The 25,751-nt window shown below is 36.1% G+C and overlaps 1 protein-coding gene across 2 annotated transcripts in view; it reads left to right on the top strand.

The window, feature by feature from the left end:
• RIT2 (Ras like without CAAX 2) overlaps positions 1-25,751 on the top strand; it is a 196,554-nt gene that overhangs the window by 34,389 nt on the left and 136,414 nt on the right. The window contains exons 1-2 of one of the 2 annotated variants that reach the window (XM_062018766.1): positions 16,668-16,678; positions 18,527-18,588. In XM_062018766.1, coding sequence (XP_061874750.1) covers positions 18,534-18,588 — 55 coding nt within the window. In that variant the 5' untranslated portion in view covers positions 16,668-16,678; positions 18,527-18,533. Of the gene's footprint in view, positions 1-16,667; positions 16,679-18,526; positions 18,589-25,751 lie in introns of those variants that run through there. The other variant, XM_062018765.1, reaches the window with a different exon arrangement.

The following is a 25,751-nucleotide window of genomic DNA, read 5'->3' as shown; positions in this document are numbered from 1 at the left end:
AGGTTTTCATTGTTTTATGCAACTAGACCTCAAAAATCATCTGAGATTTCCCCTTTACTAAATCAAATGTCAGCTTCAATAACACATATTAAATTGTACTGGGTACATGGTTTGGTTAATTTTGCTGTTATTTATAGCTGGTAAATGTGATTCAAGCTGTAATTTAAAAAATAGGTAGGTTAGGATGTCCCTTTTTTCTATTGTATCTAGCAACATGAAAAGGGGTATTGGGATGAAGCTGGAACACAAAAAGTTCCACTTAAACATAAGAATAAACTATTTCACTGTGAGCATGAGGGAGCCCTGGCACAGACTGCCCAGAGGGGTTGTGGAGACACCTTCCTTGGAGGTCTTCAAGACCCGCCTGGACATGTTCCTATGTGACCTAATCTAGGTGAACCTGCTTCTGCAAGGGGGTTGGACTAGATGATCTCTAAAGGTCCCTTCCAACCCCTACCATTCTATGATTCTATGATTAGCAGCAAAGATGTACCCATCTTGATAAATCACCAGTTGTAGCTTGGAATACAATTATTTCATCATTCCAGCAACCTGGGACTATTTAGTAAACAGTTTACTCAGAATCTCCCCAGCTCCCCAGAATTTGGATACTGTGTCATTAACACCAAGGAATGGAGAATCAGACTCATTATTTGACAGAAATAACTCAAAAATTCTCCACAGTATATTGTCTACCCTGCTGTTTGTTGAGGAAACTTGCCTTTGCTTACTGTCTTTAAATGATTTTGTATCTGACTAATAGCAGCTTCAGCATTTTAGGAAAAATTACTGTGGATGATAACAAGAAAGTGTGTAGGTCTATTAGGAAGGAAAATCCTGGAGGTAAAGGTGACAGCTTTATGACACTAGCCCTTGCCTTATTTGCAGTAACTCATTTTGTATATAGTGTTTCATATTGCTGAAGCCAAGGGCTAGAGTTGTTTGTTATTTACGTCAACTCATAACGGGGCTGGTAGCATCCAAGAGGGCAGAAAATAGGTCTCTTGATTAGAACAGTAAATTAAGGGAAGACAGAAAGACAGAGAAGTATAAGTGGGTTCCATAGACATGCATAAATGTCTGCTGCTTGTTACATGACTTCCCTATAAACTCTGCTCCAGAAGTCTTTAAACTAATAATAAAGCTTTCCTCCTCATTCCGCTCTCCGAGTTATTTATCTCTCATTGGTTAGTCAGACCTGTTTGTCTGACCTCTGTTACAGCAACTAAAAAAAAAAGTTGTTTTGTTCAGAGTGCTCAAACTACCAACAAGACAAAACTGTCTTCCATGTAGCTGTGCAAGCATTTGCTTTTGAGATAGATGAAAAAGAACCCTATATCCAGGGAGGTACATTTGTCTTTTCCTTATATCATACTGATATGGTATTTAGCATTTCAACTGATACCCTGAAGGACCACTGGCATGGTCCATATGCCAGCTCAGAGACCATCATATACCAGTCTTCCTGAGATGTAAATTCTCATCTTCACTGGGGATTTTACAAATTTCAGTTATGTTTTGTTATATATTTTATCTATTTGGTCCAATTACAGTAAAAAAAATAAAAAAGATGGCTGTTTCGGTTGTGCCATCATATTAACCATTTAGCAAGATGGTATGCAAGACTGGTAGTTTATTTCAATATTTAGATTATTTAAAACTGTAGTTGCTCTAAATAGAAATACATTGAAGATATAAGTAATGAAAAATGCAGAAATATGTTGATCCTTTAGTTTCTAAATATGCAGTTTTTAGAATGGTTTCTCTAAATAGCTTTACCAAAAAGACTTTCTGGATTGATTTTATTAGATATTCAATAATGTGCATTATTTGGAATTCAAACTGATAATAATAGAATTTACTTAGCATTGCTGAATTTTGCCAATTAGCAGATAATATCCATTTTTTAAAATTCATAGCAGAAGAATTTTACCTTTAAATATCCAAATAGCCCCATTGTCTTTAAAATATAGTTTATGTTCCAGTTTTGACTTCAGAAATATATATGATTAGAAGTATTAATAACATGCATAATATAAGATATACATTCTGATGTACATATACAGATAATAACTAGGATTTTTAAAATTCACTTCTACTATGCCTTTTTTCTTTTGCATTATTTCTGCTTTCTTGGATATTTCTGTTTTCCAGATATCTTTATCAACTTTAAAAAGTAAGATCTCAAATGAAATTCCTGTTCAATTTTTGTAAGGAACTAAGAAGAAATCTGTCGCCAAGTGCTTCTAAAAAGAAAAGGCTATTGCACAGAAAATAAGATAAATTCCCACAGACATATGATTCTCTCCCACTTCCAATTCCCTCCCCCATCCCACCAGGGTGGAGTATGTGAGCGACTGTATGTTGCTCAGTTGCTATCTGGGGTTAAACCACGAGATACCTATGCACAGATTTGAACATCCTGTATAATGGTAGCTCTTTTTTGTCTTAGCTAAATCTATCATAAGCTAATTTAGAACTAACCTCATGGAGAATAAACAAGTTGGTCAAAGAAACTTCCAGATGCAAATCTGTAGTTCAGATGGGAAATTTGAATGCAACAGTTCAGGCCAGATGTGATTGCTAGTTAAAGAAGTGCCTAAATCACTGAGCAGTAGCAGTAGAAAAGTTTGTACTGGGAAAGATCACTATATACCTGCTGAGTTTATTATTTTCTCCTGCTTCCTACTACTGGAGACAAGATTTTACACTAGACAGATCTTTGGTCTGAACTGAGAAATTTTTTATGAATGTAGTTGAGATATAGATGGATGATAAAGGTAAAAAAAAAAATCATACCTAAAATAGAAGATGTCACTATGTTTAAACTTTACACTGTCCACAGATGGCCTAAATTTGGATCCTTTCAGTAACACAGTATCCTAGAGATAGTTGAGTTCCAGACTTCACTTCAGAAAATTTTCTTACTTTGAAAGAAAATACATTTCTTCAATAAAAATAATAATAGAGACTATGAGTTGATTCTGTTTTGTTTAGGTTTGTTTTTTTTTTTTTTATTAAAAACTACAAAAAGAAGACTACATTTTGTAGGTGTTTCTTCTATTTTTTCCCATTTACAAAATCATCAAAATTTCAAGATATATGAAAATATATTTATTCCAAAACAAAATTATAAACAGTGAACATATTCACTCATACAATGCAAAGGCAAATACATAGATATCAGAGAAATTGCAACCTAAATAATGTCAAAGAAAGATCTGCTCCTCATTTCAGAGGAGCCACAATTTCATCCATTACAATTTCTTCTGAAAGATGTTTAATTACTTGACAATATTGTGGAAGTAAAAATTTAATGAAATCTATTAATATCAGTAGAAAAGCTCCCATTGTTTCTGTGGATTTTGTTCACATTCTTCAAAAGTTTAATGGAAGAATCTCTCTAAAGGAAAAGTTCCAAGCCCTATCTCACATGTCATCCAAAACTGACATAAAACTCGTACTGAGGAAACTACAGCACTACAGGTGAAAAAATAATATCCTTAAGAAAATAAGCAGAGATTTGCCACCCTATGCTTAGGTGAGTGCTGCAGCAAACTTGTGTACTCTCCATTGGGATCAGATGGAATTACATAAAGCATGTTGTAGAGTAGATTGTACCTGGAGAGATATTTGCATTTAAATGGTATTTAGGATTACAAATATTACGACCTCATAGCTGGATATTATAGAACAAGCTTAACACCGAGGTCATTTTTCTAGTTTCATTTGGATTGTCTCCTTTTTATTTTTCAGTTATAAATACTTGCCATTGAGCTAAAGACTTTGCTGACTAGAACATTCATGACAGATGAGTCATTTTGTCTCATCTATATCACTGCAAGTACCTTCAAAAAAGACCTGATTCTCCTTTTTTCTGGTAACTGAGCTGACTCATTTCTGAATCAGCATTTCACAGTGTAGTCACACTGTTGGAACCTGGAGTACTTCATATTCCCAAATCCTTTTTAGTACAAATGAAGAAACATTTCCAGTTTGTATAGCCTGAAGCTGTGCTTTACTTTGTGTTTTAGGTAGTCATAAGCTTACCAGGATCTTGAAGAAGTTCCTCTACTTTTTCATTATCAGATCCCAAATTCTTAACTTCAGGGAACTGAGTTCTGATGCCACTGCACTACTAACACAAAATATCACTGGGACTAAATTTCTGCAGGGACTGGGAAGGCACAAATCTCAGTCCTGTGACAGAACAGATGAAGTACAGCTCCTAACCCTGGTGCAAAATTATTTTTGTTTAGGAGGTCTGAGTATGAAACAACTTTCTAGAGCAATTAGGAACATCCAGAAAAGGCTAAATGTATCCATGTCTTCTATGGCCTTTTAAGAATAAGATCATTTTTGTTATAAGTATTTTTTTCACAGACTCATCAGTCCCATCCCAATATACTGTTTTCCTTTCAGAAATCTCGAGAACAATCTTGCCTCTAATGCAAGGAAGATTTTTGAGACCCCTGTAAGTCCAGTAAATGTTGTTTGCTTACTTATTTATCAGGTGAGAGGGAGTTTGGGGATTTTGTGGTTTATGTTGTTTTGTTTTAGCAGCTACTGGTTTTGCATGGAAAGGTCTAAGGTCATCAAACATGCCTTCTGTCACCCATCAAACTAAGGTGATACATAGCACCTTATATCCCGGAGACAGCTGACTTTACACCAGAATAAATGACAAGTGCGTCAAGGGCAGAAAGTGCATTATGATATACATGAAAGTAAGTTAACCTCAGATGGGTAAAAGACAGATTCAGACTATTCTTGTGGCCTAACTGTCCTGAAGCTCATTCCTGGGTCATGAGCCTTTCCCTTCCAGGTGCAAGAAATAAACATTGTAAAATGTATCCTTGTTACTAGTGATATAGTTTTAACATTTCTTGTTCACACTCAAAATGTGAATAGACTTATTTAGTTTTTCCTCTTGAAAATACAATCAGCCCTCTAGAACTTTGATATGTGCATTGTAGCTTTCCGACCTTTTCCAGTGTTGTGTTTTAATAAATCAACGCCTTTAGCACCTGAAGTGCTACCTTTCACCCCCTTTAGTGCCTGAAGTGTTCTTTCAATGCAGTGTCTGGCAGCTGTGCCTGCTGTCAGTATGTCATCATAAAGCAGCACATACCTGTGTCAAGCAACTTGAATGCACTTTGTGCAGATATAAACTTCCAGTGAGGTTTGTACTGTGACAAGGAGAAGAAGATGAGAGAATATGTAACTATTGTTCTTGCACTTTGAAATCTCTTCATCTCCTCTGCATTAGTAACTCATATTTACTGTATATGATATGATCTATCTCCTTCCATATGGATAACTTCATGTTGAAGGAAATGGTTAAGTCTCTTCCTAGAAAATGTCACGGTTTTACTAACTTGATTTTAGATGAACAGAGAATGAATGCATTTACAGCCACATTTTATGCAGCAGCCCTGTGAATCTCAAAGGTTTCTATCCATATTGCTGTTGCTTTGGCTTTTTTTGCAGGTGTGGAAACTGAGGCAGAAAAAAAAAATTAGCAATAATTAAAGGATAAAGAGTCAACAACAGAGCCAAAAGTTAGAAATAACTCTCTCCAGATTCACACGATCACATAAACCTTTTTCTGTTGTTTTATGGAAGTTATTAAGTCTTTGTAAAATAAACCAGAATATATAAAATATATATGAAGTCTAACAGAAATATTAGGGCGAGTAATGTCCTCTGAGATAGCTCATTATTTACCATTGTTTTAGGTCTAAATTAGATATTGTTTTCTAGACCTAGAAGCTTTCTTCTTCTCAATCAGCTCAAGCATCTGAAGTCTCTAGGCGCTGAGTTAGTATATTCCTTTCCATGTACTTAAAATGTTAAAGACAATGTTTAGAACTGTAGGATGTCTATTCCAAGATGTCTAAAATTTGCAGAAGCGAGATTCTAACAGCTGAATGTTTAGGTGTCTTGCCTTTGAGGAAAGTTGAGAATCTACTGTGAAACACATACATCAGCTGACAGGAAACTTTTGGTGTCTCATAGAAGGGTGAGAAAGGCAGAATGCATGGCTGTGAGCCACCTAGAGTCATCACGCAAAGCCTGCAGCCCTTTGTACTCTGTCAGTGCAAATGGACAGCTTTTCTCTTGTGTGCATTTATGATATTGCAGCAGAAATGCATACTTTATACTGTAAGAGTTCTGAATAAAAGTGATAAATCTATTAGTTGATTTTAAATAGAAAATAATTGCACCAGTACTTTTGTCTTACTTCAACAGTTTCAATATTGTTACCTTTGTGAAAACCAGAACTGCTTCTTCACCATCCAGAAGGTCTTGTTATTTCCAGTTCTTCTCTTCCTCAACTGTTTAATCTGCTTTTTGGGTAACAGTGCATCATTACCAAGTTTTTTGATTTGTGTACATGCATATGTGTATGCAGAGGGACTAAACAGCTCGAGTCTTATCAGTGGCAAAGCCTCATCCTTTCCTAATCTATGGAAATTTTTCTAACAAAGTGGAAAAGACATTAAATATGGATGTTGGTAAATGTGATAATGTGTCAGATTTTACTTCATTGTGAAGTGATACCTAATTAACTAGAGAGAAACATATCTGATATCTGACAAGGACAATATGTTTAGTTCAAAGTCATATTGCTAGTGAAGGACACTTTTCAACTCATATGATGTAAATTGTGTGGTATCTAACTCTACTGAGATAAATAACTCAACTAAGAAAAATATAAATTTGAATCTGAGTAGGAAAGAAGTTGAGAACAGCATTCTGCAAATAATCAAATGATTTTGATGCATTCCATTTTTTTCAGTTCAATTAATTTTAGCATTGTCCTCTTGTCGGCTTTCTAGATCTAAATCTATCTCCAAAAAGGTTTTGTTCTGTCTTTCCTTTAAATATGATTTGAATATCATTGTTATTACTGGAAAACTAGTGTTGCATATTTAAAATAATGGATCACAGAATTCATTTGCTTTTACATTGAGAGAATATTAAGTTACCATAGTGAATAGATATTTTGAAAAAGATAATGAAAATACTGAAAAAATACCTAGAAAACATTTATGATAGAAGTGTAAATATAGGTAATAAGCTATAAAATAGAAACATTATTGTAAATTATAAAATAATAGTAAAAATAATACATCAGTCCTCTATTTTGAATAATTTTGATACCATCAATCCAAAACATCTACAATTATTTAGTTTAGTTCCCTCTCCTGCTTCATTCAAACCACTTTTCTTTTCATGAAGTATTTTCGTTTCAATGGAAGTTCATTCAGTAGCAGGGAATTAATTAGTCATTTTAATTACCAACAACTTTAAAAAATTTTTGAGAGACACAGAAGTTTATTGTTGAGATCAGCAAGGACAGACAAACTCCTAAACTCTCCTAAGTTAGAGTTTATAGGGTGCCAACAGTATCTACTAATCCAGATGTTATCCTCTACTTCACTTTAACTCATATATTGAGAAACCCTGGCATTGGTAAGGAAAAAATACATAAAATTTGGGCTGTGTTTTAACCCTGAATAAGACTTCTGTGAGAGGTTAAATGGAAGAGCTGTATCTTCCTCTTTGATGTGCCATCAATTTTCCAGACCATAGGTTTGAAGTATAGAAAAGTTGGTACCACATTACAGAACAACAACTATTCTCCCATTCTCAAGAAAATACAGCTGCTGTCACTGCCAATTCATCACTACTTGATGTATGGGGTGTAATTTCACATGGAAGGTATCGCAGGTGCTAACCACTAGTTTATGTTAGGAAACCTGCAAACAATGTCAATTTACCACTACCTGAAACAGCAGTAAACCAAGCCAGAGCATCTCAAGTTATCATTACGCAGAAACATGTCAGCAGTTTAAAAAGAGGGAGAGAAATAGATGTTGTTGCTGAGAGGTTTCTTTCCATGAAGTGAAATGACTTTATCCTTCCTTGAAAATCTTTTTCACGGTGAGCTGATCATACTTGGAGTGGTAGCTGCAAACTAGGCCCCACTTCTATAAAGGACTATCCTACTTTTTTTTTTTTTTTTTACTTCTTGTTTGCTTTACTTACTTTATAAAATAAGTTTTATCCATTGACTTTAACTGAAATGTGTCTATTTGTAATGGTTCAAAGTCAGCTCTACTGTTCTCTGAAATAATATGTGAAAATTGAGTCTTTCTAAGTTTATTCAATGTATTCCATTTTAAAAATCATATTATGCTGGAGTCTGGTTTAAAAACTTCTTATGTCATTACATTTTTGATTGCTCACTAATGGAAAGCTTAAGTTACCATTGCATTATCTAGCTGAAGTACAGTAGAAGACACATTAAGTTTTCTCACTAGTTTTAAAATAATGGAGGGAACGCAGTGGGAAAATACACTAAAAGCAGCATTTACCAGAAGCAATTTCTGTTTATTAATGCATCTTGTCAAATCGCATAAACTAAGCAGCACTCAGTATTTTTGTGGGAAACCTCTCTGGCATAGGTCAGGGATAAACTGTGGAGACAGTGTTGAATAAGTGGTATCAATTTACCTAGTCATTGTCACTAATTAGTATCATGTGATGACAATGTCTCGTACATGGTGAATAAATACAACTGTAATTTGCTTCTCAATTTCCTTAAACACTGAAAAGAATTTTAAGGACATTTTTTACAATGCAGTGCCTTTCTATATTACACCAGAAACTGAGACTTGATGTAGATATAACAAGTTTTTAGTACCACCATTTTTCACCAGAATGTGCTGATTCAGATGACATGGAACTTTTCTGAAGTGAGAGCACTTTTACTGAAAGTTTCCTGAAAATTTCTCAAGTCCAGGATGAATTATTGTACAACTTCTCCTTTTGTCCTTCAGTTCCCACTGGAAAGCTGTAATCTGTACCTGATATACATCTGTGTTCTACTGATCACATTTTGTTGAGAAATAATAAAAACTCATGCGTTTACATCTAATACCTGTGAGAAAGAACAGCTTTAGAGACACTCTGAGATTAGTGTTTTTATTTATTTTTTCAGAGTAGGTCGCAAAATAACTTTTTTAAAAAAAAATCCTAACATTTATTTTTGAGAAAGTGATCATCTTCCTAATTATTTGCTTTTACCTTGGGGGTATATATTGCCACCATGCCCAGTTTTCTACAGCAAGCCCTTTGTGTTACAATCATAGAATCATAGAATGGTAGGGTTGGAAGGGACCTTTAGAGATCATCTAGTCCAACCCTCCTGCAGAAGCAGGTTCACCTAGATCAGGTCACATAGGAACACGTCCAGGTGGGTCTTGAAGACCTCCAAGGAAGGTGCCTCCACAATCCCTCTGGGCAGCCTGTGCCAGGGCTCCGAGACCCTCACATTAACATAGTTTTTTTCTAATATTTAAATGGAACTTTTTGTCTTACAGCTTCATCCCATTACCCCTTGTCCAGTTGCTAGCTACTACAGAAAAAAGTTCCTGCAGCCTTTCCTTGTATGAAAGATGTTCCCTGTCCCTCTTGAGCTGAGGAGCCCAGAACTGGACACAGGACTCCAAATGAGGGCTCATCAGGGAAGAGTAGAGGGGAGAAGAACCTCCCTTGACCTCCTAGCAACCCTCTTCTTGATGCATCCCAGGGTGCCATTGGTCTTCTTGGCCATGAGGGCATGTTGCTGGCTCATGGTTAGTTTATTATAAATCAGGACTCCCAGGTCTCTCTCTGCAGAGCTGCTCTCCAGCAGTTCAACCCCCAGCCTGTACTGATGAATGGGATTGTTCCTTTCCAGATGCAGGACTCTGCACTTGTCCTTGTTGAACCTCAGGAGGTTCCTCTCTGCCCAACTCTCAAGCAGGTTGAGATCCTGTTGAATGGCAGCACAGCCTCTGGGGAATCACCCAGTCCTCACAGTTTGGTACCAATAGCAAACTTGCTGAGGGTACACTCTGCCCCCTCATCCAGGTCGTTGATGAAAACATGAACAAGACTGGCCCCAGAACCCATCCCTGTGGAACTCCACTGGCCACAGGCCTCCAACTCAACTCTGTCCAATTGATCATCACCCTCTGGGCTCTGTCATTCAGCCAGCTCTCGATCCACCTCACTGTCCACTCATCCAAGCCACACTGCCTGAGCTTTCTGATGAGGATGTTATGGGAGATAGTGTCAAAAGCCTTGCAGAAGTCAAGGTAGAAGACATCTGCTGCTCTCCCCTCATCTAGCCAGCCGGTTATGCACTCATAGAAAGCATCAGGCTGGTCAAATAGGATTTTCCCTTGGTGAATTCATGTTGACTCCCCCTGACAACCATCTTATCCTTCATACGTTCAGTGATAACCGATGATGAAAGAGGAGAAATGATAAAAATGTGAATATTCTTGAAAAAAGCTATTTTTTGCGTTGCTTGATTACCATCAACTCCACTTAGATGTTTTGATTCTATTCAGTTCTTAGTTTGCAATGCTAGATTGTACAAAATTGTACAAAGCAGTCAGCAGTTCAAAAAATAAAACTAGCTCTCCTATTTCAATCCCTATAAATATTAATTTAGGGGATTCTTTGTTTTTCTCTTAAAACTTATTTTTACATCTTTCCCTAGTTGTTTTGTATCTTATGCTTTTTTAAGAAGGAAGTGAGAGATCCATCTGGAATCCACTGGAGGGAGAGAAATTACATGACCTTCCTGGTAAGAAAGTGTGGATTCCCAGAGATTAAATGAGAGGCAAGACAGTAAGAGTCAAATCTGACATTAGGAAGGCCCGTAGGCCTTGGATATGACGGAAATAATTTTCCAGGAGACATGGAATTCTGTCAAGTAGTTTCTGTAACTCAATTCTTCAGTCAAGATGAAATCAAAACAAGTCAACAGAAGGGTCTTATCTGTTACAATTTAATGTTACAATTTCTCTCTGGCTATACTAGTAATTTGAGTATTCTCTGTTTAAAATGTATATGTTCTGGGGCTCTTGTGTGTTTGATTTTCACTCCAATAAGACATTTAATTTTAAAGGCTTTTGGCTTTTAAGACTATATCCTTCTGGTACTTACTACTCTTTGGTGTGGACTTCAGTAGATGAACAAAATGGCTATCACTTTAGCAAAGAACAGTGTAAAAAGCAAGGCTATATCAGCAGCCTAGCATATGCAGTAGATTATTTTACAGCAAGCTTCTGTGTTTTCCTAGTGTACCATGAGTTGAATACAGAGAAATAAAATACAGCTTGCCATCATTTCACTGCAAAACTCAATAAACAACATATTCTAACACTTAAATAAAATAATAATTGCAGTTCATGGACTTCTCAGCATTCCTTTCCTATCCTATACCCTTTCCTACAGCATATAACAATATAAAAATGATTGTACTGGGTCAGAGCAAAAGTGTCTTTACGTTAGTATCCTATCAGTGAATTATATATAAGACTATATAAAAAATATATATAAAAAATATATAAAAAGCCAAGAGATATTGAAACTTCTGATTTAAAATCTTCACATCTTCAAGCAGTATAAAGATAAGAATGTCTTATCTTGATGTGAGCTCTTTCAAATTATTCAAACTACTTGTCCAAGTTTCAAATCCCACCGCACACTTTGTCCCTTACCATGTATTAAAGTAACCATAAAGTTAACTATACTCAATGTGTAAATATATTTTATTGCTAGATAATTTTGACTTGTATCTCTATTTACCTTCCAGGTACTCTTAACTTTTCATAAAATTCTGTAATATCTTGTCTTAGATATTGCTCTCTTTCTCATTAATCTTTTTTACCAAAATGGATAGTCCTCATATACCTTCTGGTAAACATAAACTTCAATCACTGTGAGTGTTCAGTACTCAGATCTAATACATGTAACTCAACAATGGGAAACAAATAATCCCATAGATTTCATTGTGAGACAGATTGGTCACTTAATCTTTCATGTAAGAGTTTTGGTCTCCATCTAATCAAGTTAGCTACACATCACCAAGGAAGACTACTGATTTGGATGATCTCTATTCTAACATCAAATAGCCTCTCTCACGTTTAACACTATAGCTGTTGCTTTGAGATTTTTCTTTACACTAATGTGAAGCATTTCAATATAACAACATTATTTCATCACTGACTCAGGTGACTACTGCTGTCATTTGTTCTAAGACATACTGTAATCTAAATGCAGCATGCATAGACAAAATAAAAACAAATAAACATGCTGCATACTCAAATCATGTAGTCCTTTGTGACCCTAAAAGCTGTCGCCTGATAGAGATGTCTGCTGCTTTTTAAGATTTGTTAGCAAAGGATATAAAAAATGAGAAACATTGTGGTAACTCAAGTGTCACACATTTTGTGCAAAACAGTGAAGGCTGCAGATAGAATGACTTTGAATATGTGAATTATATACAAAGCTCTCTTTTTTTTTCTTTTTTTTTTCTTTAAGTGATCCCTGGTTATTACATAACAATGTTCTACTTATATAAACCTCCCTGGAAAGCAAGAGGTGCTTTATGAAATATTTGAGATCAAAAACACATAGTATCTGAGGAAATCAAACATTCAGTTCCATCATTGATATTAGTTGAAGACCTGATGATAGATGCTATCTATATTGAAATATTATACATTAAATTAATGTTTTTCTCACTTGAAATTGACAGTATCAGGTGAAATTTTCTAAAAGAATCTTCCATGTCACTAATTCAATATAATTCCTTCAATTTATGTTTGAATTCTGTGTCAGAATATCTCTTACCTGGTGACTAAAAATATTTTGTAATTTGTAGATGAAGCTTTATCATAACTAGGATCTCTCCCTTCCCTTCCCTTCCCTTCCCTTCCCTTCCCTTCCCTTCCCTTCCCTTCCCTTCCCTTCCCTTCCCTTCCCTTCCCTTCCCTTCCCTTCCCTTCCCTTCCCTTCCCTTCCCTTCCCTTCCCTTCCCTTCCCTTCCCTTCCCTTCCCTTCCCTTCCCTTCCCTTCCCTTCCCTTCCCCTTCCCCTTCCCCTTCCCCTTCCCCTTCCCCTTCCCCTTCCCTTCCCTGCCTTTGGCCTTGGTCTTTGGCCTTGGCCTTGGCCTTGCCTTTCCCTCGCCTTTCCCTGCCTTTCCCTCGCCTTTCCCTTGCCTTGCCTTTGCCTTGCCTTGCCTTTGCCTTGCCATGCCTTGCCTTTGCCGTGCCTTGCCTTGCCTTGCCTTGTCCTTCCTTTCCTTGCCTTTGCCTTTGCCTTTGCCTTTGCCTTTGCCTTTGCCTTTGCCTTTGCCTTTGCCTTGCATTGCCTTACCTTTCCCTTCCCTCTCTTTTCCCATTCCCTTCCCTAATACATTCTAGCTTTATTGGTGTTTCCAGTCATTCCTGAGGGTGTTAGTGCAAGTCTGAAAGAAGATGATAAGATTTTTTTAAAAAATGTCTTCACCCCTTGCTCTTCATCATGTATACGTTTGCACATTGCTATTATAAAGTGCATTTCGTAAGATTCAATGGACGGAAGAATGATTGCAAATGAGTTTTTACTGACAAGTTAATCTAAAATTTCAGGAACAAGCTCCAAAAGAGTTAGTTTTAAGGGTGTTTGTCATTTTTTCCCAGTCAAAGAAACAAAATTCAATGTCCAATTTTCAGGCATGAACTTTTGAAAAATGCAAACATTTTGGAAGTTAATATCTAGGGTTTTGTAGATTTGAAACTATCCAAAACACCAGAACTATTCACAACCTCTAGTATTTCAGAGAGAGAAAAAAATAGTAGTAAAAATAAATACCTGTCTAGTCCCAAAATAGTCTAAATTTGATATTGTAGCATTTTCACACATTTAATTATATACAAACACCTTACTGAAAGAATAAAATCAAGTATGTTCAACATGCACTGGCCATGTTTATAGAGAATCATTTTTAACTGATTGTTGTAGGAAAGGATGTCTCTTAAACTTTTAGCATATTTATTACTTTCTGTTTTCTGTGACAAAATCTCTTCCTATGAGGTATACTTTGTTAATATGATCTAGTGTTCTTTTATTACAATATATAGCTTCTTTTTAATCTTTTCTGTGCTAAAAATATCTATATGCTTTCTTCTTTTTACATGAACTTCACAATCTAATCCATAAATCCACTGACTTTAAAATGTTGTGTTATTTTTTTAAGACTGTCTTCTATACTAGTGTCTTCAAAAATTAAGCTTATGAGAGCACAAGGTAAAAAGCCACTGGAACAGTGGATCTAAACTGAAGTGAATCAATCATATAAAATCACAGATCTCTGAGCTGCAATGACTCTTGTCATTTTGTTAGACTATTTAAAGCACCTATTTTTGTGATAAGGGTAAAGACCCTTTTGGAAATGATCTGCATGCAGGAGAGTATGAATATGTGGAAAGATTCTTGTGTGAATAACAACCTATAGGAAGCTCAGGATGAGATTTTCCCATGAGGGATACCATTACCATAAAGAATATTGCATAAGCTCACATGTACTCTCCAGCCTTGAACAAGTATAGGACTACTTTCAAACTTGTCAGTATGCTGCCCAGAGGGGTTGTGGGCCTCCTTCCTTGGAGGTCTTCAACACCCGCCTGGACGTGTTTCTATTGGACCTGACCTAGATGAACCTGCTTCTGCAGGGGGGTTGGACTAGATGATCTCTAAAAGTCCTTTCCAACCCTACCATTCTATGATTCTATGAAATTCAGAACAAATCAGGAGAATGGGATTCTACTCTATCTGTTCTCCCAACTGCAGTAATATTAGAGCTTTTGTTCTATTGGCATGTGGGCCCACATAAACATATTTTTAAAAGCTGATTCTTTCTTTACCTGAAAGTTAATATTGCAGAACTGAGCGAAAGGATGCTTTAGAAGAAATGATATAATGTCTTTTTCAAAGTATGACCTTTTCTACTGGGATGTAAATAAAATACTGCAATGACATGAGAAGGAATTGCATTGAAAGCAACAAACAGAAGTTTATTATTCAAAGAAAACATATACTTTTCAACTACAGTGTAGGTTTCATATATACCTTTCTAGATATTAGTGGACATTCGATAGGTATAATTGGAAACAATATTAAATAACAGGACCCCTTTTTTATTTTAAAAGTACAAGAGCATTTTCAAGTTACACAGTCACTCATTCATATCAGGCTTACATTTATTCATCTGAGGCAATCTGCACCTGCTTAGCCACAGATAGATATAAAGAAGATACTATTAATCTGAAACAATGATCCTTTTACTTATCATAGTTGCCATATGATTCATATGTCCCATTTAAATGGAATGATCTTCACAGTGTTATAAAATATTCATTAAAGATTTTCAAGAAACTTGCAATTCAAAATGTTTCACAATATCTGTGACAGATTAAAGATTTTGTTTTGGTTTTTATCATTTTTTAACTGACTCTAGTTTTATATGTATATGTATTTATTCAAATATCGGCCTTACCCATTTATTCTAGTTTAATATCCTGCTTTAAAGCCACATTTTGATACAGTGCTTTGTGTGTAGTATAAATTAGAGTTAAAGGTCCCTAATTTATAGATCTGTAAAAATCTGGAGGACTGTTATTCTGAGTTCCAAAGGAAAATAGTCACAAAAATATCTGACGATGGTTTGGATTTGTGTGTTAATTTATGTGGAAAAAAGGATAATGGAAAAGGAAAACAAGAGGAACCAAGTAGAATATTTTCATAAACCAGCATGGAATTCCCATACTATTTTTTTATTAGTTTTCAAAATTAATTTGCTCTGGAAAATTACTTCGGAGCTGATGTTAATATCAGTGAAGAAGGTAGTGTATTCCAGCTGAGGCAGCTGTACTGCTGGGTAGACTAAACAGAGTAGTTTACAAGCAGATCTAATTCCTGAGACTCCAGCTGGGTTGTGTGGTTTCAAGACACTGGTGATTGAGAATTCTTTTTCTTTCGGAAGTAACCCACCAACTTCTGACCATCATTCAGAACTAATTTTTGCATGTCCAGCAGCCAAGTATGTAGACTATCTGGTAAATCTGGACATAACTCTTGTTGTACATCAAACATGATGTTTTGAGATTTCCTTGTCCTCCATTATCATAGAGTTTGTCTTAGAGGAAGTGGCCTGTTAACCCTGCTCTGCAAATCCTTGCAGCACTGATACACAATAGAGTATAATAGAAAATGAAAATTTTCATTTTAAAAAATACACAAAAGGTAATGGGTTGCAATTACAACATCTTACAACCCAGTTTCCTAATTATACATTGTATTTCAGCAATTTAAGAGATCAGGGTACATCAATTCATTTTGTCTGAGAGAACAAAACCATGAAATCTGTTTCTGGGAGTGGATGCTGATCCCTGCTCAAGAGATGACAAGCACTAAAGAAGCCAAAGAGCTTCCTTAATCTGGTTATAAAGAGGAGCCTTTGATAAAGGGCTGACATGGAAGCGGTTTGGGGACAAAGTGAATGTAAAAGGAAGATTTGTTCACCATTTCCCTAGCCAGATGATTGTAAGTTGTTTTCATCTCATTATCTAGAGTACTTCTCTGAATACCTTTCTGCAGATTCTGTAGTTCTCCAGATTCATTTCATGTATAACCAAATCAGCTCATGTATTGCTCTGGACAGAGACAAGGATCAGCCATATACAAGTCAGTCTTGTACTTGACATTACAAAACTAAGTTTCACTACTAATCTGCCTCTACAGCACTGTGTGCAGCCTAAGTTCCTGTCAAAGCTTTGGTGGTGTATATTCACACACACAAACTGATCTGGGAGATATAAATTTACAGATCCTTGTGGCTTACATTTTGCATGTTGCAGAAAGCCAGTGTGATGCTTCTGAATTATTTCATTTCTTAGATCTTATGGATTTTATGAAGATTTAAATGATTTTTTGATTTTGAGTTGTCTCAGGAAGGAGGATAAATGTTTACCGTGAATTCTGGATATCTTCTGATAACTTCTATTTTGATTGTAACAGCAATGGTACAGGCCCCCAGAAAGCTCCAAATGTGCAGACATAAACCATATGAACAGCATCTCTGCTAGCTGTCTCTGTTTCTGAGAGTGAACTAGGAAATCATATTAGACATCAATTTATTCTTCATAAACCTTTAACAGTTATCAGATGGATCTGTCTAAAAAGCTGTTTTCATTAAAAAAATACAGGTGTCCTGAAAGTCAAAGTGTCCAAACATATACAGTACTTAAAAGTAATACATCTGACAATAGATAATATAGAAAACATGAATGTCACTGCATGCAGATTTATTACTCTATAATGTATATAGACTGAATGAGCTTTTTTTACACAGTTACCCTCTCTGGGTTACTATGAATTTATAATGCTTCTTCTTAACATTTTTATTTGCCTACACTAAAGATGCAATAATTTATTAACATGGTAATAAATGTTTAATACTTCTTGTCTGTATCATTTTATAAAACTCTCTCCTTAGCGCCAATTCTTGCAAATATAAGGACAAAAGTTAAACTAAAACAGTGACGTTTTAAAAACGTCTGTTTACACACATAATTATTAAAACATCACATTTCTTGTTCATAACCCCTGTTATTGAAGGTCAATGAGATGTCCAAGACAGTAAGTAGTATCTCCTGTTTGATTTAATGTGTTATAGCTGATAGGTATCACTCAGGTGGAGGATTTTTTTTAAACAGATGTCCACATAGCAACTAAAGAGGAATTTTAATACAATCATTAAAAAAATGAAATAATGGAATAATGAAATTGGTTCAAAAATCAAACAATATTTAAAAAAAATATTTTAGATGTTTTGAGGGGTTTTTTTTCTTCTGTTCATTTGAAGTGTTTTGAAATTCACCTATTTCACTTTTTAAAGCCTTTTCTTCACTGTTCTCAGGAGTAGAGAGTTATTTTACTTTTACAATGGGCTGAGGTTCAAGTTCCTGAGAAAAAAGCAACATAAATAAAGTTCCCATGATATATCTAAAGTCCATAGACAACATGTTGGAAACTCATAAACTTTAAATAACTTGTTGGAAACTCATGGTTGGACAGAATATGAATGCTTCAAGTTTTCTCTGTAAATTGTTATTTCACTTCCTGAAATTTCACTTCCTCGGAATTTTACCTGTTTCAAGTGATGAAAGGTAATTTTTCTGTAGATTCATCTAATTTTCTTCTGCACAGACTACAAGCTACAGGTCGTTAAGAGAAGCATTTGTCTGCTGTAATAATTTTAATGAATTAGGTGTTTCTAAATTGCACCAGAAGTGAAATCAGGTACTGTAGTTAGTTTTGTAACATTAAGAAAACTTTTATTAATCAGTCTTGAAAATTATATTTTATGTTCTCTTCATGGCAAATCTCATCTGTATATAGTATCAAGTTCACAGTATTTGCCAAGTGTTAAAAAGACTTAACATTTTAATACAAAAATTGATAAAACACAGATTACAATGGGAGAAATTAAGACAAAATAAGAGGTTTAATTGTTATTTATTTTGAGTTTTTAGTGCATAGTTATCACTGTAATGCTGATGCATTCTTGCATATGTAACATATTTTAATTTAAAGAGAGTAATATTGTTCTTTATTTTTCCTCCGTCTTTCTCCTCTCCAGCAATGACAATGCAGTTCATAAGTCATCGATTCCCTGACTATCATGATCCAACTATAGGTGAGTAGAGAGTTTTCTCTTCTTAGTCCCTTGCAATGTCTCCCCCTATTCAAGACTGACATACAACAAGAAGCTGCTCACAAATAGCATTTAGATAGTAGGAAGATTTATAAAACTTTATATTAAATCTTAATGGTATCATGATTACATAGATACTTATGCCTGAAATGCATTGCACAAAACCTCTTTCAACAAGAGATTTGTGGCTTTGTGCTCTATAAATATTAACCTCATTGCAATTTGAATACAAACAAAACATGTTACAAGGGAAGAGTCTTTCAAAATGCTAAAGCAATGTAAAAAATGAAGTATGTTTTTAAAACTTTTGATATTTTAGTACAGTTTTCCACTATTAAATTCTTAGTTGATCTTTTCTAGAAAACTGAAGTGACTATTAGACTTATTATACTAGAGATGTGCCCTGGGATCATATACTCTATAAATTACATTGGATTTTCCTGCATTGCAAACTGAAGTTAGGATAAATATTTGCAGGTATCTGCAATACACTGAAATGAGCTTTAGATCTTAACCATTGCATGACTATAAGGCTGATGTACAATAGAGCACTCAGAGCTGGAAGAGATTTAGGATGAATTCTGGTTGACTAAATTTCTGGGTTTGAATCAATTAATTTAGAAAAAGCTATGACAAAAATTATGTCTCATTAAAATATTTCAGATGGTTTTCCCTCTTCCAAGTTGAGTACCAACCTGGAAGATTTTTAAAGAGTGTAAAGTCAATTAATTTAATGTCTTGAACAGATTTGGATTCCTATTGTGTATTGGGTATCATTTGTGCACATCCTGCCAGATACCTGATGAACACCAAGTTATGCAGGAATCAGCAATGTGCTATTGTGGTAAGGGCTCATAGAATACTGGACTGTATAAGGAGGAGTGTGGACAGCCATTTGAGGGAGGTGATCCTTATCAACTCTAAAGTATTGTGTTTGGCTACAGGCTCCCCAGTACAGGAAAACATTGGCAAATCTGTCCAGAGAGGTTGTGGAGGTACTCAAAACTGCATAGACAGTATCAGGCATCCTGTTTTAGGTGGTCTTGCTTGAAACACAACTCCTCAATAATTCTATGATTCTGATGACAAGAAAGATTGATAAAAGACTTGTTTTCTTTCTCTTGAGCATCTTTTGGGCTCTACTATAATTATTAATATAATGTAGTAAAAAGTATATGTGACATTGACGTAGAAATCAGCAGAACTGAGTGTTTATGTATTCCAGAGTGGCTTTATTAGTTAGTTTCACTTATATTGTGATGTGTTTGTGTGAAACCACTTGTGCTTGGTAACAGGGCTGCAGTTCTGCACCCATAAACAGTTCCCAAAACTTCACCCGGCTCTCAATTTTGAACCCAACTTTGCCCTCAACGGGCCAAGCTGGCACCTCTGCCATCTCTATTTAATAAAGGAAGTTTGTAGTGTGCAGGAGGAGGTGGAAGGGTGGGGCAAGTTGGAGGCCACCACATGGACCTTACAATCAGAGGAGGAGGAAGAGAAGTGCCAGACCAGAAATTGCCCTGCAGCTCATGACAGACTGCTCCCCAGCAACCCATGGAGGGTAACAGTACCTCTGAGAGGACTCTATGTCAGAGGGGATTAGTTTAGGAGAACCTGTACCAGAGGAGGTAAGCACATTAGACTCTGACCCAAATGAAGTGGAGAGGAGCTTCAGCTCTTGTGATGAATGCACATCGAAGCAGCATAAACAGGGCTTCCCAGCATGTGAGGGATCTGCTCTGGTGCAGGGAAGACTGACAAGGAGTCCAGCTACCCTGAGGTGAGACAAGCAGCAGGAGTCATCAGAAAAGGATTGACTGAAACTGCCATTCCTTATCGCCCTTGAGCTGTTCAGGGGAGCATGAGGAAAAGACACTGTGATTAAGTGCCAGAGCTCTGGAAGAAAGGAGGGAATTTTAAAGGGGCTGGTTGTACTTTTCATCATTTACCCTACTCTGTATTGTTCAGTTGGATATTTCTGTTTCTTATGGTTTTGGTTAGTAATGGATTAAATTAAATTTTGTTTTCCTCCCCAGGCTAAGTAGTCCTCTCTGTTTTACTGGGGACCATAAGTAAATGTTGAGCCCTCTCTGTCTTTAGCAGCTTCCATTGATACATTGATTCCTTTATACTTATGGTCCTTTGTTCCTGGATGGGCCTAGACCATGACAATACTAAGTGATTCTTGAATTAAACTATTCATGTGTAATACTTACTTATACCAAGAAGAACTTGGAAGTGAGATAAGTGAGAAGCATTGAAAGTATTAACATTTACAAAGACTGCTTTAAAAAAAACTCAAATATTTCTCCAACTTTCTTAACCAAAACAATTTTTTGTTTTATCTGAAAGTTTCAGATATTCCAAACTCAGCTTTAACCTCTAGAAAATTAATGCATGGCTAAATAGAATAGCTAAAGGAAGTATTTATTTTCATTTATTTGTATAGAATTACGCAGTTTCTAGATATTAACTCTTGGTAAATGATGGTATCTTGATAATGAAAAAAAAGGAAAAAAACACAAACTTTTTATGCCACTGGTAATTTTATAACTATTAAAATATTACAAAATTAAATAAAAAAATAACTACTTTAAAGAAGGTAAAACTACTGTGTAATTGCTATGAATTAATTTATTGCTCTCAGGAAAAAAATAATCATTATATCTAATAGGAAAAGGGAAGTATTAGTAGTTACTGAAATCATTAAGTTATATACATACACTCATCTTTATTATTAACTGTCAACCTGCTGTCTGCATTTATCCATATATTGTATTCTGTCATCATCTTAACTTATTGGTCTCTAGACACTACCACAATATGAATAATAGATAATCATAAAGAGAAGGAAAGCTTATGATGCATTATAAGTACATACTGCAAGAATGCCTAGAGGACCTAATCGAGATGAAGGTCTCCTTGAGTAACAGACAGCTTCTACTCAGTAAAACCAACACTAGAAATAAGAGAGGAGAAAGAGAGATTTTAAAATGGAGAAATTAAATATTGAATTCAGACTCACACAGATGGCTAGAGGCAGAACTGAAAGTACAACCCTGAATTTTATCTGTTCAGCAAGTCTGCCTCTCAGAACAGGCTGAGGACATCATGAGAAAGACTTATTTCTGTCTATGCTCTAAAACATGTGCTAAACACCAGTGTATTATTTTGAGCTATATATGTATGGGTTTTTTTGTGTAAATTTCTGATATGAGTCCTCAAAATTTTATGTAAAACCAAAAACAAATAGAAGAAATAATTTTTTATCTGATCTGTAGTGATGAACATTTAAAAATCTCAGTAGGTGGAACAAGTTTATGCTGTTAAGATTGCTTTTACTACTTTTGAGCCCCTGGTCTCAAATCACAGAATTCATGTCGTGTTTTTCTGTACATCTGATGATACGTATACTTTAACTATTTTTCATCAAACTAAAAAAATATTAAGTGATCCAGGATGAACATATCTGGGGCCAAGAATATGTCAGCGTCAGGAGCTGCCAGAGAAGAGGTCATTCCTCAAAGGCTGGAGAGCAGTAATCACAAGTAGATGCTTTCTGTCACAGGGAAGCTATCATCTTTGGGCAGAACAGTGATTTGTCTAGTCAGAGTTTTGTTTCTCAGAGTAACACTGAACCAGATAACAAGATGAGAAAAAAAAAAACAGACCACATGAAACGTACCTTCACTCCAGGAAAGTGGCAAAGCAGAAAACTGAAGATAGCTTCTCAGCGATGTCTGAGATCACTGATCTCTCTGTAAATCAATATATTGCCTGTCCTTTGTGTCATTTGTTTTAGGTTATTTTCATTCCTCAGCATTTTGTATCTTGTTTATGCAATTCATGAGCTGTCCTGAACTTCTCTGGGCACACTGACCTCTGGTTTTAGTGTTACTTCTTTGGAAATAACTTTTTTTTACCTTCCTGTGGTTTTATTTGTCTTTGAGCATTTGAAGGAAAAACACTTTCTGTAGAGATTACTGAGAGGATGATATTTTCTGGAATAAACAAAAAAAGTTCTATGATGTATTAAAATGATAATCCACGGATATCCAGTATTAATCAGCTTGCCAAGTCTACTGTTCTCCAGTGAAGTTTTAAGACAAGATCTATTGTTTCTTTCTTTACATAACTATCTAATCAATGCCTAGGTACTTTTTCTCAATGCTGTTGCACTAGCTACTGCATTCTCTATGTTTTCTGCAATGTGCAATTGTGGCAGGAGTTACCATGATACTTAACTGTGCAAATGTAGTCACGATTTAAGTAGGCAGTACTGACAAAATGAACACTGTACCTCCTTGTGTTTGACAGGGCTTTTTCTAAGTTGTAACACAAATGGATGGGCAGGGTGTTATGAAATGGACGGGCCTTTATAAGAAGCATCATTGTCTTCCAAGTCCCAGGAGTCTATTTCTATCAGTTTTACTTACAGGCAAAATTTCAATGGCCATTGAGTCTATTATATATTTATGATCATTTTGTCCATTTTATTTTTTTGTTGTCCATCTTAAGCATTAACGTGGGAGTGGAACAGTAATTTCAATGGTTTTTCATTTCTCTAGATTTTTATGAAATATATTAGCATCTAGGTACAGAACACAGGGGTAAAGAAAACAGGGGACAACAAGCAACTCTCAAAGCTCATAAGCTTTGAGAGCTCATAAGCTTTTTTTTTTTTCATAACCTGACATGATCTACCTGATATTCCAGTCGAAAAGTAGAAACAAACCATCTTCAGTCCACATAAAATACCCACAAAACCATCTTGAATCATCTGTTAGGAACACATAAAAAGGCCCTGAAAAAAAGATTCTATGATATTTTTTTCTTTGACTTAAATTACTGACAAGCAGTTTTAAATTTCAATCCTTTAAATTCTAAGAAATATTCAGAAAATCAATTCTTTTGCTATTAAGAGCATATCTTATGTCCAGATCTATTCCTTGCTCAACAGAAGCCTACTTATGGGTAACTGCCTTTTGAAGACTTTTAGAATTTTTTTTTAACAGTTTGGATGAGGGGACAAAATGTACCTTCAACAAGTTTATTGAAGACATCAAGCTGGGAGAAGTGGCTGATTAGTTGAAGGACTGTGTGCCATTCAAAGAAAATTTGGCCAAATTGAGAGCTGTGCAGAGAGGAATCTCATGAGGTTCAACAAGGGCAAGTGAAGAGTCCTGCTTCTGGGGAGGAACAATCCCATGCACCAGGACAGGCTGGGGATTGACTTGCTGGAGAGCAACTCTGCAGAGAGAGACCTAGGAGTACTGGATGATAATAAACTAAACATAAACTGCAATGAGCCCTTGTGGGGCCATTGGCATGCTGAGAGGCATCAAGAAGAGTGCGGGCTGCAGGTCTAGGGAGGTTCTCCTCCCCCTCTCCTCTGCTTTGATGAGGCCTCATCTGGAGTCCTGTGTCCAGTTCTGGGCTCCTCAGTTCAAGAGAGACAGGGAATTGCTGAAAAGATTCCAGTGAAGGGTCATCATTTGATCAGGGGACTGGAACATCCCCCTGGCAAGGAAAGGCTGTGAGACTTGGGACTGTTTAGCCTGGAGAAGACAGATGGAAGACCTTATCAATGCTTATGATTACCTAAAGGGCAACTGTCTGACAATGGGATCAGTCTTTTTTCTTTGAGGCCCAGTGACAGGACAAGGTGTAGTGGGCATAAACTGGAACACAGAAAGTTCCACTGGAACATGAGGAGAAACTTCTTTGTTTTGAGAGTGAGGGAGTCCTGGCACAGGCTGTCCAGGGAGGGTGTGGAGTCTCCTGCCTTGGAGATTTCTTAACCTGCCTGCATGCTTTATCAGGGAGTAGAACTGGATAATCTCTAGAGATTACTTCCAACCCTCTATAATTTTGTGATTTTGTGTTTTTATTTTTATTTTATAGTTCATCAGTAAACTGAGTAGACAATGAGTTTTAATAGGAGTCTAAATACGAGAATGCATTTATCTTGCTTACTGTTACTGCCCAAAGAATATAGAAGAATCTTTTTACTTTAATATGCTGACAAATATGCTTCCTCTTCCCACTTCTGCTTCACTCCAAACACACAGTTGTAATCTATTCTAAACATTGTACAGTAATAATAATGAAGCTTTGAGATCCAGAGCCATTACTTTTCTCTTTTCTAGTGAAAGTTGCTAGGATTATGGATTTTCCCTCTCACTACTTTTCATTGTAGTTCAACATTATGTCACCAATGCATTACTTTTCTTTTCCTACAGTGACTCATATCCCTACAATATAACAGAAATATGCAATTTGACTATAATGGTGCTTTGTATTTCTTTCTTTCTTTTATTCATTGACATTTTTGAAAAATTACAGTGGATTTTAATCACAGAAAGCTGCTCCTACTTTGAGATCATAGAAGTATAGAACCATTTATATTGGGAAATAACTTTAAGATCTCCAGGGCCAACCATTAACCCAACACTGTCAAGTCCACCACTAAACCATGTCCCTCAGCACCACTTCTACATGTTTTTTAAATACATGCAGGATGGGGACTCCACAACTGCCCTGAGCAGACTGTTCCAGTGCTTTACAATCTGTTGAGGGAAGAAATTGCTCCTACTCTCTAATCTAAACTTCCCCTGGTGCAATTTGAGGCTGTTTCCTCTTATCTCTTGGCTTGTAATTTTGGAGAAAAGACTGACCTCACCACAACTTCCTTTTAGGGATTTACTGGGAGTGAGAAAGTCTCCCCAGGCTGAACACCTGCAAGTTTCTCAGCAGTTTCCCATTAGACTTGTGCTTCGGACCCTTCTCCAGCTCCAGTGCCTATCTCTGGACATGCTTGAGCCCCTTGGTGTCCTTGTAATGACAACCTGTCCCAGTGTTTAACTACTCTCTCAGTTAAGTAGTTTTTGCTAATCTTGAATCTAAGCCTCCCCTAGTGCAACTTTAGGCCATTTCCTTTTCTCCTGTCATTTGTTACTGGGGAGAAGAGACTGACTACCCCTCACTACAACCTCCTTTAACATTGCAATGAACTCCTCCCCTTCCGCCTTGCCTGGCTAGCAACAAGGGGTTCCTGCTACTCCCATAACACGCAACTCAGTTGCTGGGTGACAATTTAAAGGTATTTCTATTACAGTCTCTACCTCTGGCCCCTTTATATCAGC

This window comes from Colius striatus, chromosome Z (assembly GCF_028858725.1).
Source record: "Colius striatus isolate bColStr4 chromosome Z, bColStr4.1.hap1, whole genome shotgun sequence".
Taxonomy (NCBI): Eukaryota; Metazoa; Chordata; class Aves; order Coliiformes; family Coliidae; genus Colius; species Colius striatus.
This window is presented reverse-complemented; position numbering and strand designations above follow the sequence as displayed.